Here is an 18,530-nt window from a genome sequence, read left to right as displayed (position 1 = left end):
TCTTTTGTCCCTTGTCTTGTTGTGTCCCTTAAGTCATATATACTATTTAGTACTATTGCTGCTCCTTCTCTCCGTAGTGTAAAAAATCATGTAGCTTGTATTAATCTCCTTCAATTTTTTTTGCTCCCAAACTTGTTCTAGACAACAAATCATAAATGCAAGGAATGTCCAAAATCCAAAAACCAAAAAGTTAATGATATACTTCAACCAATCCTTAATTTTAAAAAAATTAACAGCAGACATCATTTAAATGTTTTTAAAAGGCAATTGTTTTCTCATTCACCTTTATGTTGTTACTAAAAGAAGTACAACTCTAATCTTCGAGTCCTTCCACGAGGACACTAGATCTCTAGTATTCCAGTCTTTTGGGCTAAACCTATTACTTTGATCAATTTACACACCAGTCTTTTGGGCTAAACCTATTACTTTGATCAATTTACACAAAAGAACTGTAATCTCGAATTGAGAACTCTCCGTGGGAAACACAGCCTTAAAAATCAAGGGCACTCTGTCAATTATTCTAACGAAATCTGAAATCAATTACAATACATGGAAACACTATACTATTTCAACGCTTAAAATGACATGCTCAACTTGGGGAGGACTGACAAAGGGATTGAGCCTAAGAGCCGGATTAAGGAGTCCACACAGGAGCTTGTGCTCGACACTCTGCAAGGCGGAATTCACAATGGCCGGCAAAGTAAAAATAGCAGCTGCTCAAATGACCTCTATCAATGATCTTAATGCCAATTTCCAGACTTGTTCTCGACTAGTACAGGTATTTTTTGCTTTGAATTAAATTCACTTCCTTTGTATTCCATAATCGTGTATGAATAATTTAATTACAAATACCCAAAATGGTTTTTGTATACTTCATAAGTTTTCTCATGGTTTAGGATCCTTGCTCGGTCTAAATTTGTGCCATAAACTAATTTTGAACAATCTTATGAAATGTGCAACGTTATCGCTGATCAAAAGTCTCTTAGAATTGTAAATCTCACAAGTTTCAATTCTCAATGATTGCAATATGTTTGAAAAATTTGCGAAATCCAATTATATGTCAATCGATTCAACCTATTAATTTCCACATTTTCACACTCTGAAGGTCTAGTTGCTCGTCAGGAAATCTGGACAACAAAGGAATGGTGTTGGATACACACTTTAAACCCATCAAACATAAATTGAGCCTCAGATGATCATTTTGATCTTGAGCTGGTGAGACACAGGGTTGGAATACTGACCCATACTTAGTAGGACACGAGGGTTCAAAGCTCAATTGCAGATGAGCTCTCCGAGTTCAGAAACTCAACTGTTTTCCAGCAGTACAAGTGGCAGGAGGTTAGGCTATCTATGTTCCATGGAGTAAAATGGAGCGTGTAGAAGTGTCTCAAATATCCTAGAAATGACTTTTGAATAGGAAAATATCATGGAGATGGGGACGGAGAAGTAGTGGGGAGCCACCTCGTGGAATCTATGTGATGTTGATGACCTGAAGATTGCACCTAATATTACGAGTAATCAACTTGTCGATGAAAATGGTAAACACTTAATAGTCTAACCTCTGTGTGCCATCGTGAGGGTTTCCCCTTCTTTGTTGTGGGCTGGGTCAAAGATATCTTTTGCAGGAGGAATCATCCCAGCCATGGAGATGGAAATATCCATTAGCCTCACTTCTGCATGCCTGGCAAGAGAGTTTTCCCTGCTCAGACTAGTAAACAGCAATTCCACAAATTCAAACTAATCTTTTTATTACTTTGCTTTCTTTCTTTGAAATGAGATCATATAATAGTAATACCCAATGGAAACCAGCTCGCTAATTGTTTATGTTTATACATTTACAGTATCAATTAGGCGCAAATTTTTGTTTCCTTTTGGTACTTTCGTATTGGGGCTTTTTGAGCACTGGTAAAAATCCTATATTTTTGTCTTTTTGATTACTGTTTTCATTCTATTGTATTGCTGAACTCTTTACTTTATCAATCTTTATCTTGAGAACATTCACAATTGTATCATTGACCTATGTGTCAGGGGCTTGCAGCATATCCTATGTTATATCTATGCCAGAAGGATATCAGAACATTGAATAACTGATATTTATCAAATGCAGCTTTCTGCGAGCTCCCCAGTTGTCCTAGACAGGTAAATCACCCCTTTCTCCCTTAGATCATTGATCGAGAGATTTATTGATCAATCTGGTAGGGACCCATCTTCGTGGTATACCTTTCCAAAGTCTTTCTTTCTACCCGTCTCATAAATTTCAGGGGACGTACCATTCTTTAAGGATTGTATTTTTAACATTTGAATTTCATACTCTTTTGCTAACTAGTTCAGAACTACTTTTCTCTGTTATCTCGCCTTCATGTATTTGTAGTTCTTTCTTAAGTATTCTAGAGCATTAAACATACAGATTGTCAATTTGCGTCTATTGTTGTTCTTTGTTTTTCCTGTAGGTTTCATAATTATTATATCCTGTGCTTTCTCTGTTGTCTCTATTCTTGTGCATCTATTTTATTCTTCAAATGATTTATGCTTATTGCCTGTTTTATTTGCACTATACGTTTTGCCTCTGAATTGACATTCATATCCTTACAATAGAGTCTATTTTAACATTAAGTGGTACTGTAGCAGATGCCCGAAATTGATTTGCCAATGTGCTGAATTTTTATGGAGGACTGAGATGAAAATTTCAGGTTCTGAAAATTAGCTGTCTGTTGATCTGGTTCATCTATGCCAGGTAGATCTTATCTCTGTCACCACAGACCTGATCTTGCATGCAGATCTGAACCTGTGATGTGCTTATCTGATTTGATAAAATGTAGACTACTGAATCTTGCTTGCCCTGATCTCTGAAGTCTGAATTCTTGTAAGGAGTCAGGACTGTTAGTGTTTACAAACACCTTTGGGAATTTATTGAATCTCAAGGGTCAAGTTTCTTCAGTCAAACCCCTGGTGGACTTGAATTATGACCCTGAGATAAGGTTGAAAGACATCAAGCAAGTGTGCAATGGAGATAGGATGATGTGCTCTGATTATGTGTTACATTCCTTTTTATTCCTTTTGCAAATCAAAATCTAGAAGTGTTCAATTGATTTGTAGGTTCATTTTCAAATGAATGAATGCATGTCCTTAAATACAACAATGAAGCACACAAATCACCATAACATATTCTAGGTCAGGGCACAACGACTAGTGAAATGGTCGGCAAGGTGGAAAAATCTGAATTTGAATTTTAAAAAACCAGGGATCAAATCTGTGATTCTGGAACTGACTTAGATCAAGTCTGCACCTGCAGATCTGATCTAGGGAGTTGATTAAGGTATCTAGGGTTTAGGGATGAAACTCTAGACTTACTGATGACAGGGATCACGATATAAGCCAAATTTACACATGAATATGCCATTTGTAAGCTAATCATTGCATTTATGACACCCTATCAAAGTGGGCCCAAAACATAAGGGAAAAGGGTAAGAAATTTTCACTTTTACAAGTAAAAAGCCTTGAGATCTCTTTACATGAAGGACAAAATCTCTCAATATTTACAATGGGTTCCCATTCTAGATCTTGAAGTCCATCAATTTCTTTTTGTGCTGAATGGAGTCCAAAAGTAGATACAAACATTCATGATGTAATAAGTTTGGATTTGTTCTTAAATCCAATGGTCCCTAGTATGTATAAGGTTTATACTCTACTGAATTTTTCAAGGATATTGATGTCTGACAAGAATATTGATGTCTGACAAGAATGAAGTCATTGTGTAAGCATTTATGTTTTTGTCAATGAAGTATGTTTTCAATTAGAAAAACTATTCTGGTTTTAACGCATGAACACACACATGGGTTTTTCAGAATGTTGGATAGAGAAGTCAGTTATAGCTTGTAGTTTTTGTTTGTTAACGAATGCAAGTTTGCCCATAACTGTCTTATAGGAGGCAGCAGCAGCAGGAGTAAAGTTGCTCAGCCTGCCAGAGAATTTCTCTTTTGTGGGTTCTAAGGACGGAGAGAGTCTTAGCATAGCTGATGCCTTAGATGGGCCTATCATGCAACGTTACTGTTCTCTTGCAAAGTAAGTGTTTGGACCAAAGTGCTAAGCTTTTTCTTGTTTTGACTTTTCAGATATTATATGTGTTGAAAAACCTTCTAAAATTGGCAGTTTTATAAAAATGTATGGAGAAATGGTCCTGCCATGTGAAAAGAGTGTTGTTATTACCTATATAAATGTTTGACTTGTCAATGAATTGTACATGTAACTGTTTTTATTGATTACATTGTATGCTCTCTTGGCAGCCTTTAATTTTTAACAGAAATGCCATGTAGTGCTGTGCTGCTTTTGTCTGCATTCCCTTCTTGATTGAAACTGTTATCTGGGTTTTAATTTTTCCTCCTTTTTATTACGATGTCAAACATTTTTTTCACAATTAGAACATGTGAAGCATCAGTCATTATTATTTTGAATTCACAATTTTCTTCTCCATAAGAGACAAATATTTTAACTGAAATGATGATACACACGTTAGGGCATGGTAAAAAACTTGCCAGCCATTAAAATATCAGTTGATGGGATTAAAAGTGGAACCAAATGCTGGCTTATGGTTGAAAGCAATGCATATATCTTGTCAACCAGGATCAACATGTCATCATATCTGTCGAGTAGCTAAAGTTACTAGAGCAATTTATTTAAGTAAAGTTGATCGATTGTGTGGTTTAAAATATCAGACACATCTGAGTATTAATAAATGCAACCAGGTCAATCTTTTTACCTTACATCTTAGTTTTGTTTATGAAAATTGCCATACTTTTATGATATATCTTTAGGATATTGTTCTGTCATGCCCCACCATAAAGGAATACTTATACTTTAGAAAAGTCGTGAAGTCTTGAGACAAGACGATTTTGTTAGAAAGGGTGGTCTGAAAACATTATTAATAGACAGTGCATGGATTGATAAAGACAATGATTTTATTACTAAGACATGTTTAAGAGCAGTTAAAAGGAAATGATGAAGATTTGCTTGTTAAATATGCATCAACTCATATTAAGGTAGTGCTCGGAGCAGTTAAGATTATTAACCATAAACAATAGGAAAGCAAACTTCACCATAATACGATGGCTGACTAAACCTTGATCAAGTTAAGCAATCATAAAGCAGCGATAACAGTTAGTATAAATAAAACAGCAATTAATATAAAGAATGGCCGACTTCCTTAACAAAGACAATATAAATAATAAGTATGAAAAGCAGCACTGAAACACAAACTTATTGAGTGCAGCAATCCATATAACAATGCAACAATTAGTATAGTAATAAATGAACAGGTGCGATAATCAGCAGCCATCTCCACAGTTAAGTTGGGAAATAGTTAGTTGAAGGGACACCACCTTTAGGGACGTTACAACCCATGGAAAGAGACATAACCTTTATTGCCAATTGAAGGTGATAAAAAGGAGAACTCTAAGCAAGTAATCATCATCGAAGGAGAATATATATTAATTTATCATCAGATCGTATTATATTGGCAATCATTGTGTAACAGCAGATTGGTATGCTGTATCTCACTCATGAACTGAATGTTTATTTACAGTAATATTACATCTGAATTCTATTAGGAGTAAAGGACAGATGTATGGCCTATAGTATAAACTGTTACATTTATTCATATATACACATAACAGAAATAATAAGATTTATATTTGTTAATCAGATTTATATAACAATTATGCTTAATTTCATTTGTTTACATACATATTCATAATACATGAGAGAATAGTATACTCATAGCCTAATCCTCAATTATTCTCTATTGCCCCTCATGAGGATAGGTTGGTTTTGTTAGGGAAAGGCAGTTGTAATACCTCCCAAAACAGGTGAGCCCCAAGAGGTGGTATGGGTGGGTGTTCCTGAAACCCTTAGGGAGTCTAAGAGGTGGTATGGACGGGTGTTCCTGAAACCCTTGGGCCTATTTGTGGAGAATACTTTTCCTAGCACCCTTACAAGTAATTTCCCATCCTTCGTGAGGGTTGATGATTAGGAAAGAAATAAGGATTGGGGCTTCAGTATAGTAACTATCAATTGTATTATGAATGCTAGTTGTTCTCTAGTTTAGTGTTCCGATTTAAAGCATAATGATGTATGTTAATTAAACAGGCATACTCCTAGTAGGGGACATTACATTCTTGAGCATAAACCAAACCCTATTGGGAATTCTAGGGCAAATTGAGTTAAGTCCCAATAGGGGACATTAAAAATGCTATAAGAGCTTTGATCCTGCCATCCTGCAGGGTAAAACAGGGTAAAGATGAATCAATGAATCATTCTAGTCAATGAGAAGGAATCCAACAATACGTGTATTCGTGTGTATGCTTCGTGTCTGCATATATCCATGTGTATGCTTTGTGTTTTTATGTGTATGCTTTGTGTTTGATTCATACTTGATAAGTTTCCAGCTTGTCTACTCCATGTGTGTCTATGACTGCTTTATGCTTAGCAATAATGAAAATGCTTAGTATAATAGCAAGGCTCTAGTCATAGGAGAATCATGTAAAGAGCAGTTTATAATAACAATACTATTGATGCTATCCCAAGATGGCCTTGTTCCCTTTTTGAGAAAATTGAGATAAAACTTGAACTAAATTACAAACCTTACCAGTTTCCAACTATTGGTTATAACTCACATCTGAATTAAAAGTAAAAATACATATCTTTTAGTTCAAATCTACAACTTACAATAATATCAGAGTAGCACAGCGAAAGATGGGTTACAAATTAGTCTCCATGATCTTGAGACAAGATGATTTTTATAGAAAGAGTGATCTGAAAACATTATTAATAGGTAGCGCATAGATTGATAAAAACATTGATTTTATTACTAAGACATGTTTAAGAGCTGTCAAAAGGACATGATGAAGATTTGCCTGTTAAATATGCATCGACTCATATTAAGGTAGTTCTCAGAGCAGTTAAGATTATTAACCATAAACAATAGGAAAGCAAACTTCACCATAATATGATGTCTGACTAAACCTTTATCAAGTTAAGCAAAGATTATTTACTCATAAAGCAGTGATTAGTATAAATAAAACAGCAGTTAATATAAAGAATGGCCGACTCCCTTAATAAAGACAGATATAAATTAATAAGTATGAAAAGCTGCACCGAAACACAAACTTATAAAATATAGTGATATATATAACAATGTAACAATTAGTAAAGTAATAAATGAACAAGTGCGATAATCAGCAGCTATCTCATTAGTTGAGTTGGGAAATAGTTAGGTGAAGGGACACCAACTTTAGGGAGGTTACAACCCATGGAAAGAGACATAATTGTTGTCATTTTATGACATTGTAATGTCCCCGTCTTCGGAATCTCTAGTGGTGCAGTTGTCGCTGATATTTTGGGTTTGTGTCAGCATGATCCAAGGGGTGTTTTGGTATTTCCAATGAGCTCGGATAGTTTAGAGGAGTTAAATGATGCTTTCAGATGTTATTTTCAGCTTCCAGTTTGGGCTCCAAGATTCTTGGAGAGAGCATCTATTTTTAGTAAGTGACCCAATCAGGCTTGTTTATCATCTTTCATCATCAGGATCACTCTTGTGCTGTCAGATTTTGATTCCGATGCTTTTCGGCCATTTTCTCAAGCTGGGTGTACTATTGGCTGTAATTTATTTAAATTGACTAAGTTTGCTATTTTAATTAAAATTGTTTAATGAGCACCTTAGTGTTATAGCTCGTTGGAACCGGGATGAAAAGATTTAAATCTTGGGCACATAAAACAGGGACCTTGTGTGTCAAATTATCATTATATTAATGAAAAGGTCAATTTTGGAGCAACAGGGGAGTTTAAATTAATAAAGTGACTTTATTATAATGTCAACTTTAAATTATAACATAAAGTTGCTTTTGAAGGGAAAATGAAATAAAAGAAATAAAATAAAGTGTTTCTCTCAAAAAGGGAAAAGGCTATTATAAAAGGAGGAAAAAGGGAATTGGGATTCATTCTAGAGTTTATTTGTTTTCACTTGTTTTGGAGAGCTATCTCTTGGATCATTTTCTGAGGACGAAAACCTTCAGAGATTCGTGGATTGGATGAAAACCCAGGTCCACTTGAGAGGGAAATCCACTTTAGGGTTTTTCATTGAGCTTATTTGCAGGTTTTGGAATCAATTTGTGTTCCAGTCAGCTAGGGTTTGAAGTTATTTGCAGGTTGAAGGCATATTCAGTCAGATTTGGAGGTTATTAAGGCCCATTCTTCATCAATAATCATTTTGCTAGGGTTTAGAGGAGAAACCGGCCTAATTTGTGAAGACTTTCGTGATTTGCATCTTTCATTTATGGGTAGATTTTTGTATTAGACTTCTGCAAATTTATATCAGTCTGCTGTTTGTAGGGTTTGGAGGTTATTATTGGCATTTTTTTGACAAATTATCCATCTAAGGTTTCATTGCCCCATTTCTAGACCTAGCCATCTTCATTGAAGGAGACTAGGGTTTGTTATTGGCTGTCATTTTCTTCAGATTGTGATCAAAATTAACTTAGACCTGTAAAGTGGGGTCTGCAGACATTTTCATTAGCTGTTCATGCAATATATGACATCATTGAGCTTACACAAAGAAGCAAGCAATCAGATATGTAAAGAATCCAAATCTGAATTTGATGTGCTTATTATAGACATATTCTGTATGTATTATCAGTTTTATATGATCTGAAGCAGACCTGATAACAAGTGTATTCGGACTTGGTTTAGTGTAAATAAAGTGCAAGTTGGTTGTGTGGCCTGTGTTATTAGTTTATGCAAATATTATTTGTCTTTTTGATGCATTCCTATATGTGTTGACATTGAAAATCTATTATCAAAGACAAGTCGCAACTCAAATTATTCATCAGCAAGTTTGCATGCCAAGTGTTTGACAAAATGCCAAACAGCCAAAACTAAAAAAATTCAGGTCAAAATTAGTAAGGGTCTTTACAGACACCCTTGGTACATCAGTGAGAACTGATCAAAGATATGTTCCATGCAAAGTTCTCAGACTCGGACTCAGCTCGACCGACTCGACTCGTGACTCGGCTATGACTCAGCAACAACTCGGCAAAATAAAAAAACCTTGAAATTTAGAGATTTTTAACGATTTAAAACTTGTTTCATGCACCCATTATTGAATAAAGCTAAAAGACACTATATTATCATCAAATAGAAGCTAATTTGATCACATACATAAACATACATCCATCACATGCGTAGAAATGTAAATTGTAGCTGAAGGAAATAGAAAACATAGATATATAGAGTTATAAATGTTGTCAAATGTATATAAAATCCATGACATCAAATGTTCCCAAACATATATGTAACTATAAACAAAAACAAGTCTATGGCTCAGGCTCTAGCTCATCCTCAGCCTTAGAGTAGTCTGTCTGCCTCCTACAAATGTGTCTAAGGTAGGTCCTGGATGACTGAGTAGCCATAGTCTCCGCCTGTGAGGTGCCACAATGATCAACATTAGTTGTGCCTGTGCCGGATCGTGATCTATCCTCCTCCTCTGCCATAGCCACAGCCTCAGCCTCTCTGTCTGCTTGGTCAACCCACTCATGGTCCTCCTTAGTGAAGATGGGATTGGTAGACTCGGTGATCCACTCAGACTCTGGATCGGTCTCCGCTAAAGTGATCGGAGAGGAGTCAGTGTCCAAAATCTGTCTGGTCCTAGTTGTAATGAACAAAAACAAGATCATTCAACCTCTCCACAGACAATCTATTACGCCTCTTCGAGTGGATGTGCTCGAACATGGACCAATTGCGCTCACATCCAGAAGCGCTGCATGGCTGACTCAAAATACGGATGTCAATTTTTTGAAGGTTTGGGGTTGAGGGCCCAAACATTTGCCACCATCTATCTGAAATAACGAAAAGAAAAAAAATCAAACTCATTTCCAACTTTAAGGCTAGATTATAAAATAAAAAATTAAAATGCATAAGCCATAAACTTAAGAATCTTAAGTTTACATATATTTCTACTTGGCTGCAATTGTGTCCGAGCCTCTATGCACATGCTGCTTGCGAAGATTGCCCCTTCTTGATTATTATATTTATCCAGCTGGAGTGTTGTACTTGAGGCTATGCCATCAGGACACAACTTCTGTACCACTGTATACAGGCCACTAAGAAACTCCTCATCCGCCTTGAAGTCATCACGGAATCGAAATGCCGGATTGAGGTAATAGGCTGTTGCATGGATGGGCCTGTAAAGCTGGTTCTACCATCTCCTATCAATAATCTCCCAAATGGGGCCATAGTTATCCTCATCTCCTGCATATATGAACCTAATGGCCTCCTTGGCCCTATCCATACCATCATATATATAGCCCATAGAGGGCTTCTCCCCATCAACAACTCGGAGGAGAACTACGAGGGGCTCAGTGACCTACACATAATGTTAAATAAAAACAATTAAGTCACAAATTAAATTAAAAAAAAAGCAAAATTGCAAAGTTAAATTGTTAATAAATTAAAATTAAATTACTAAATGTTAAATTGTAATAAATTTACCTGTACGATTTCTCCACAGGGGCTCCAAAAACTTGGCTCATCAAAAATGCAATTTACCACATCCATCCTTGCAGTGGTCGTAGCATAGGATGAAGAAGTCCACTCCTCACCAACAAACATACGCCTCAAAGCCGCCTTTGATTTCATCAAGGATTTCAATGTGAGGAAGTTTGAGGCGAACCTCGTGATACCAGGATGAGCCAACTCCTTTTTCCCCGTGTATTGCCTCATAATGCTAAGGACCAATGCATGATTGTAGATAAACTTGTTGATATTTTTGGCCCTTTCAACTATTGATTTCACCCATTCAAGCTTACCAACATGAGGTCAAGGCAATGGGCCGCACATGGAGACCAAAATTTTTTCGGGTGCCTCTCCATCAAAAGTTTACCTGCAGCAATTTTAAATTAATTAGAAATTTTGATGTGTTAAGAAAATTTTAAATAATCATAGATGCCTCTCCATCAAAACTTGAAAAGTTCAAAGTTTACCTTCAACAACATAACTTGCTACATTATCTGTCACCACCTGCACCACATTTTCTTCCCCCACCTCTTGTATGACTTCCTCAATAGCCTCACATAAGTATGTGGCATTTTTCACATGCGAGGAAGCATCAATAGACTTCAAGAACATGGTGGATCCTGAAAATAGAGTTTCAACAAATCAAAATTTAATTTATTCAATGCATTTAGGGAAGTACAAATTAGAATGAATCATGATCAATTACCTCTGCAGGAAACAAGAAAATTTAGGAGTGTTCTATTCCTTCTATCCGTCCAACCATCTGTCATGATGGTGCAACCCTTTTGGCTCCAAGACTATCGGTGGTCCTCTAGCTCAACTTTCATATCCTCAACCATTTCTAACAAGAGGGGGCCACTTAACTCAGCATCAGTAGGGGCTTTAATCCCCACACCACAAATGGTTATGGCATCTACTATGCCTTGCCAATAAGGAGACTTGTCACAAATAGATTATGATTAGACAAAGTAGAGTTCAACTTCAAACTATAAATTTACTTTTAAACTTAAAGCAATCAAATCAAAAAGAATTACCTGGCTGCAATAAACAGAATGTTGCAGAAGTACCAAAACTTGCAAATTTGTTTTCTTGCAGCATCATGAACCTCCTTGTTCCAACCCACAAAATAACTATCCAACCTGGATTTCCGAACTCTAGGGCCAAAGGTAATAGTGCCACTAGGAGGAGTAGAAGCAGAAGCACTAGCACTAGCAGAAGCACTAGGACGAAAGGGAGGCATGGAAGAACCCTCTCCAACACAATCTGTGGATGTGGATGCGGATGCGGCTGCATGGGAGCCAATAGCATTTAACTCTTCCAATTGCCTCTTCTTAGTTAACTTTTCTTGTTCATGTGTTTCTAATTGGACATAACAGAAACGTTTTGCCTCAACAGTTTGTTTTTTACATACCTCAATATCATGGCCAGGTATGCCAGCAATATGGTATTTAAATCTATTGATGCCACCAAAATTAATTTCTTTACAAAAAAAACATTTTGTTTGATTTTTTTGTCTGCCAATAAAGTCTTCAGTATATTTCTAAGCCTCATCCTTTTGAGGCATTGTAAAAAATGAATGTTTTTTAAACGTGAAGGCTGCTGCAATAAGAAATTTTTATAAAGTTATAAACTAATAGAAAAAATCAGCAAACCCTACTTTTTTTTTAAGAAAAAATTGTAAATACATGTTTACAAATTTTTTTCTGAAAAAATGTAGGGTTTGCAATTTGCTATTATTCTACTTCTCTCATTGAAGTTAAGCTAAAAAAATAAAAACATTCAAGATTTGGAAAGTTAACTGTTAAACTAAAACAATTTAACAAACAAATGAAAAAAATCCATTAACATACCTAAAAAAACCAACAAAATCTACAAAGTTTAACACTTACTCTTTCAAATGAGTTGAGAAGTCTTCCTATGGACTCCTTGATGCTCTCAATGCAAGCCTATGGCTTCCCCAATGTGATTTGTGGTCTCCTTGATGCTCTTCTTCCCTGCTGGTTGCAAACCTATGGCCTCTTGTTTTCCTTCCTCTCTCTCACTTTTCCTCTCTTCTTCTCACAACTAGCAATTAGAACACCTTTTAGGGTTAAATGAAAGAGAAATTTAAAAAAAAAATGTCAAAAAGTTTTTATTTTTTTTGTCTTTTAAAATTGAAATTTGAACATTCTGTCGGCCGAGTTCTGGAGCTCGGACTCGGCGAGTTATGGCCAAAACCCGTCGAGTCCGAGTCCGAGTCCCAAGTCAGCAAAAATCGCCAAGCTTGGCTTGACCCGCCAACTCGGCGACCTGACTCGCGGCGAGTCTGGGAACTTTGGTTCCATGGACTAGTGCTGCCCTAGTTGATCAAGCACCAGGTCAAGGAATCAAGAAAATGTTTAATTGTTCTCTCGTCATGAGGCAAACTTTGGGCTTTCTCCCTTCCCCCATGCATCTTGCCTTTGTACCTTGTAGTCCATTGGTCCTTTCTCCTTCTCTTTTTCCTTCTTCGGAATTCCAGATTTCGGGACTGGATGAACTAGTCTACCCCTTCCCTCTTTGGGAAGAGGTATCTTGTCTCCCCAAACCTTGAAACCCGACCTTTCCCTTCCTTCTGTATTTCAAGATACGGGAGTCTATCTTTCCCTGTTTGGGAAGAGGTATCCTGTCTCCTTGAACCCCAAAACCCAACCTTTCCCTTCCTTCTGGATTTCGGGATTTGGGGAACCAGTCTATCCCTTCCCTCTTTGGGAAGAGGTATTCTGTCTCCCTGAACTTTGAAACTTGGCCTTTCCCTTCCTTCTAGATTTTGGGGTTCGGGGAACTAGTCTACCCCTACCCTCTTTGGGAAGAGGTATCTTGTCTCCCCGAACCTCGAAACCCGACCTTTCCCTTCCTTTTGGATTTTGTGATTTGGGGAAGGGTCCCTTCCTTCTGGGTTTCGAGATTTAGGGAACCAGTCTACCCCTTCCCTCTTTGGGAAGAGGTATCCTGTCTCCTTGAACCCCAAAACCAAGCCTTTCCCTTCCTTTTGGATTTTGGGATTCCGGGAACTAGTCTACCTCTTCCCTCTTCGGGAACTCCCCGATTCCTGAAACCTGGCCTTTCCCTTCCTTCCGAATTTCGGGAACTAGTCTATACCCCTTCCCCATTTGGGAAGAGGTATCTTGTCTCCCCGAACCTCGAAACCTAGCCTTTCCCTTCTTGTCGGATTTTAGGATTCAGGGAACCAGTCTACCCCTTCCCTCTTTGTGAAGAGGTATCTTGTCTCCCTGAACGCCAAAATCCGACCTTTCCCTTCCTTTTGGATTTCGGGATTCAGGGAATTGGTCTACCCCTTCCCTCTTTAGGAAGAGGTATCTTGTCTCTTCAAACCCCAAAACCGGCCTTTCCCTTCCTTCCGAATTTCAGGATTCAGGAAACCAATCTACCCCTTCCCTCTTTGGGAAGAGGTATCCTGTCTCCCTGAACCTTGAAACTTGGCCTTTCCCTTCCTTTCGGATTTCGAGATTTGGGGAACTAGTCTAGCCCTTCGCTCTAGGGGAAGAGGTATTTTGTCTCCCCGAACCTCAAAATTCGAAGTCCATCTATCTCCTCCCTCTCATCCCTTTGGACTCAGGGGTTTCCAACTCCTCTCCCTTTGCATCAGTTTCCTGAGGGCTTGATTTGAACTCCGATGATCAACACACAAGGCTCTCAATTCTCCACCAACTCTTGTGACTTGTCTACTTTCATTCATAGAGCTATAGGGGTGCATTTAATGTTTTGGCAAGATTGCCATCAAATGGAGTTCAAGGCCATGCTTATTTGTGGTTACTTGATGGTCTTCAGGTCAGGTTTGCATGCTTTGACTTTGGAATGTCAGGCAATCCACCTTCTAGAAGTACTTTTCTTTTTGGGATTGCCTTGTCAGGGTATGAATGGGTTTCTTGCATGCACAACCATGTCAGATCTGTGCACTTCCCTACCTTCTTGGATTGACATTCCTTTGCATATGCCAGGGTTAGGGTTACCCCTCTTTGACCATTGTTCTCTTCTCTGCGACCTGTTTGCTATATATTGACTGTTAAGCCTCATTGTAAAAGGTTCTCTCCTTGCTAGCTTGAGCTACTTTTTCTCTTTCACTTCTCTTGAAGATTTGTATGTATGTTTTCTTGCATTTCTACAATTGTACGTTTGGCCTTGGACTGAGAATGAATTGCAATCATCATTCTTGCCTCTCTTCGACTTATGAATGTTGTGTATGTTTTCTTACCTTTATGATAAGTGTGTGTTTTGTGGCTTTCTCTCACATATGTTGTGTTAACTTGTTTTTTGAGTGTGACTTGTGGGAAACTTTCTCCCCTTTTTGACATTCAACAAATTCTAACTTCCATACATGCATTTGGGATCATACATGCAATTGAAATTTGTGCATCTCCAAGGTATTTCAATTGATTCTTTGTGTCATTTTGGGGTGGGGAGAGGAACATCTCTTATCTTGGTGCATCACCTCCTTTCATTTTAACATTTCCTTCTCCTCTTTTCCCCTGCAAGCTGTTAGAATGAAGTAGAATTGGGAGTGTTGAGTTGGTTCAACACCTGCACTTGGATTGAGAAGGAAGCTGGTCTTCTCCGGAAATTCAACCCTTGCGCAAGGTCCCACACTTTGGGGTTGTTTCCATGTTTCACGAGGTTGTTGAGTTGATAGCTCAGCAAGGGTGCAAACTTTTGTGACAACAATAACCTTTATTGCCAATTGAAGGATATAAAAAGAACTCTAAGCAAGTAAACATCATCAAATATATATTAATTTATTGGCAGATTGTATTATATTGGCAATCATTGTGTAACAGCAGATTGGTATGCTGTATCTCACTCATAAACTTAATGTTTATTTACAATAATATTACATTTGAATTCTATTAGGAATAAAGGACAGATATATGGCTTATAGTATAAACTGTTACATTTATTCATATATACACATATAACATATTTAATAAGATTCATATTTGTTAATCAGATTTATGTAACAATTATGCTTAATTTCATTTGTTTACATATATATTCATACTACATGAGAGAATATTATACTCATAGCCTAATCTTTAATCATTCTCTATTGCTCCTCATGAGGATAGGTTGGTTTTGTTAGGGAAAGGTGGTTGTAATATCTCCCAAAATAGGTGAGCCCCAAGAGGTGGTATGGACGTGTGTGCCTGAAACCCTTAGGGAGTCCAAGAGGTGGTATGGACAGGTGTTCCTAAAACCCTTGGGCCAATTTGTGGAGAATGGTTTTCCTAGTGCCCTAACAAGTAATTCCCCATCCTCTGTTAGGGTTGATGATTAGGAAAGAAGTAAGGGGGCTTCTGTATAGTAACTATCAATTGTACTATGAATGGTAATTGTTCTCTAGTTTAGTGTTCTGATTTAAGGCATAATGATGTCTGTTAATAAAAAAAAACATACTTCTAGTAGGGGACATTACATTGCCGAGCATAAACCAAACCCTCTTGGGAATTCTAGGGCAAATTGAGTTAAGTCCCAATAGGGGACATTACATGTCCAGACACATCTGAGTAATAATAAATGCAACCAGGTCAATCTTCTTTGTCCCTTACTATGGGTCTGCAGTTTTGTTTATGTAAATTGCCATCCTTTTATGGTGCATTTTTAGATTTCCTTTCTCTTTAATGTTTTTCATTGTATTCTGAGGCTTTTGGTAATAGTTCAGCATGTTGATGTTCAATACATTCGGATATTGTTCTATACCTTCCTCCTAGATATAACTGCAAGTTAAGAAAATGCTGTCTGAAATTGTTTTTAAATTTTCTCTTGCCGGCATATTATTATCTGCAGTCAATTATTATGGATCTGTTTTGGCTATGAAAGACAATCCTTATTTAAGATTCAGTTACTTGATTGTTAAGGATCAGATCTTCCTAACTAGAACACATAGCTTAATAACAATAATTGTTATAGTACCATGAATATATGGCTATTGAGCACTAGGGAATGTTTAATGGACAAATTTTAATATTAAATATTTAGTACTTTCTGATCACCATTGTCTTGGGAGGGCAACGTGAGAGGTGAGCATACAGTGAGTAAATATTATTCTTCAGCAATTTCTAATCACAAAGATCCCGTGAGGGCATATACTGGATGAATAATGATTTTTATATGCTTTATTTAAATAAACAACAATGCTTGATAGATGTAGCAATATAGTGCATGAACAATATAAATATGCTGGAGCTGAATCAGTATGGTGAAATATCTCAAATAGGCAACTAATAAATTTGAATCAATCTACTGTAACAATATGTTGTTGCTCCAAAATACAAGACTTGCTCGTAAACAAAGTAAAGCTTTTAATACGAATGAATACAAACTCTGGATGAGATTGGCTTGAGGAAATCAAAAGGATTTCATCCTCCAATCTCCAAATCCAACTTTTTTCATCCTTGAATTGATAATTGAACACAAGGCTAAAGCTATGACAAAAATTATATAAAAAATGGTAGTAGTTTCTGAAATATGTAGAAAATGGATCCTTAGCATAAAAATGCAAACTAGGAACTTATTCATTCACCATTTCCAATTGGGCATCAGTTCATTGGGGCAACAACCAATTAGGTCCAACTTTAGTCCTCAAGGAGAGTGAGAAATTGAATGATTCTAAGAAGTACATTGTGCATGAGAAAGAGTTCAATGCCATAGTTTAAGCTTTATGGAAGCAGCGGCATTATTTATTGTCCAAGGAATATTTTTTTTACATGGACCATCAAGCATTGTGGTACATCAATAGTCAAGTGAAGTTGAACTAGACACACATGATGCATATAGAGTATTTGCAAGGTTATCTCTTTGTATTGAAATTATAGATTGACAAATCAACTCAAGTTATGGGTGCCTTAAAGAAGAGGCATGTTTTTTTGTCCATGATGATTGTAGAACTATGTGGCATGGAGGGTGTTGGTCCTCAAATCAACATATTGGAAAATTCTATGAGTATGCCTTGCTCAATGATCAAATCTTCCAATTGATTTGGCCAACTAATAGAGTGAACCTTTCGAGGTTGCTAACTTCCTCACTTCAGGCTCTGCATAACCTAGGCGGGTGTACCTATTCACCAATTGGTTCTCTTACTTGGTGCTTTTTATAGTAGATTTTTATATTATTCTTTCTACCTCTGTTGTTTACCTCAAAGTGGCACGTCTTTGGGATAAATTATCTTACTGTTCTGATTTATGAGCTATCCTTCCTTCTAACTTCTACTTATACCTCCTACTAACACAAAAATGAAACTGAAAAAGTGTGGATAAGTGATTTGAATTGAAATTTGTATGTAATTGGACCAGTGTCTTATTTCTTTTGGGCAATAGAGTGATTCACTTGCAAACCCTACGTATAACTCTGAAAGACAATTTTTTAAATCCTCCCTTGGATGGATATGTCAACTACACAACCTCCAATTTTATATAGTTGTATAATATTTTTCACAGTTAGTCTAATTGAATTTAACTTTCCTTGTGAAAGACCAATCAGACAAGACACAACAGGCAAAACAATTCTCAGATGTATCTTGATGCTCCAACTATGTAACAGCATACAATTTCTTCACATGGTGATTTAGAGTAGTAATTATCAACCACAGACAATTATAACAGAGAACTGGTTTGAAAATAAAAGAGTCCACAACACAATTTGAAAATAGAAGAACTGGTTCTTGTATTGCTTGAAAATATGTATTACAATAGTGATAATACCCTTACGGTATCATATATTACAAAATCTGATATTATATCTCCTAAAATCTCCTATTCTCCCCATTATCCTCCTCTATCCCTTTTAATGTTTTACATATAAATATCCTATATTAGGGTTACGTCCCTTCACTTCATCCGTCATGTCTTCTAGTTTGGCGCCTTTCTGCTTTGTCGCTGCTGGAAACTGTCTTTCTTTTTCGGCAGAGATTATACCGATAAGTAATTACCAGCTTAATC

General features: G+C 36.9%; 1 protein-coding gene across 3 annotated transcripts in view; it reads left to right on the top strand.

Moving 5' to 3' along the window:
- The first annotated feature begins 305 nt into the window (after positions 1 to 305).
- LOC131027122 (deaminated glutathione amidase, chloroplastic/cytosolic) overlaps positions 306 to 18,530 on the top strand; it is a 127,784-nt gene continuing 109,559 nt past the window's right edge. The window contains exons 1-2 of one of the 3 annotated variants that reach the window (XM_057957112.2): positions 306 to 778; positions 3,926 to 4,062. In XM_057957112.2, coding sequence (XP_057813095.1) covers positions 581 to 778; positions 3,926 to 4,062 — 335 coding nt within the window. In that variant the 5' untranslated portion in view covers positions 306 to 580. The remainder of the gene's footprint in view (positions 779 to 3,925; positions 4,063 to 18,530) is intronic. The other 2 variants (XM_057957113.2, XM_057957111.2) reach the window with 2 other exon arrangements.

This window comes from Cryptomeria japonica, chromosome 5 (assembly GCF_030272615.1).
Source record: "Cryptomeria japonica chromosome 5, Sugi_1.0, whole genome shotgun sequence".
NCBI classification, from domain to species: domain Eukaryota; kingdom Viridiplantae; phylum Streptophyta; class Pinopsida; order Cupressales; family Cupressaceae; genus Cryptomeria; species Cryptomeria japonica.
The sequence above is the reverse complement of the archived record's forward strand: the minus strand, read 5'-3'. Positions and strand labels throughout refer to the sequence as shown.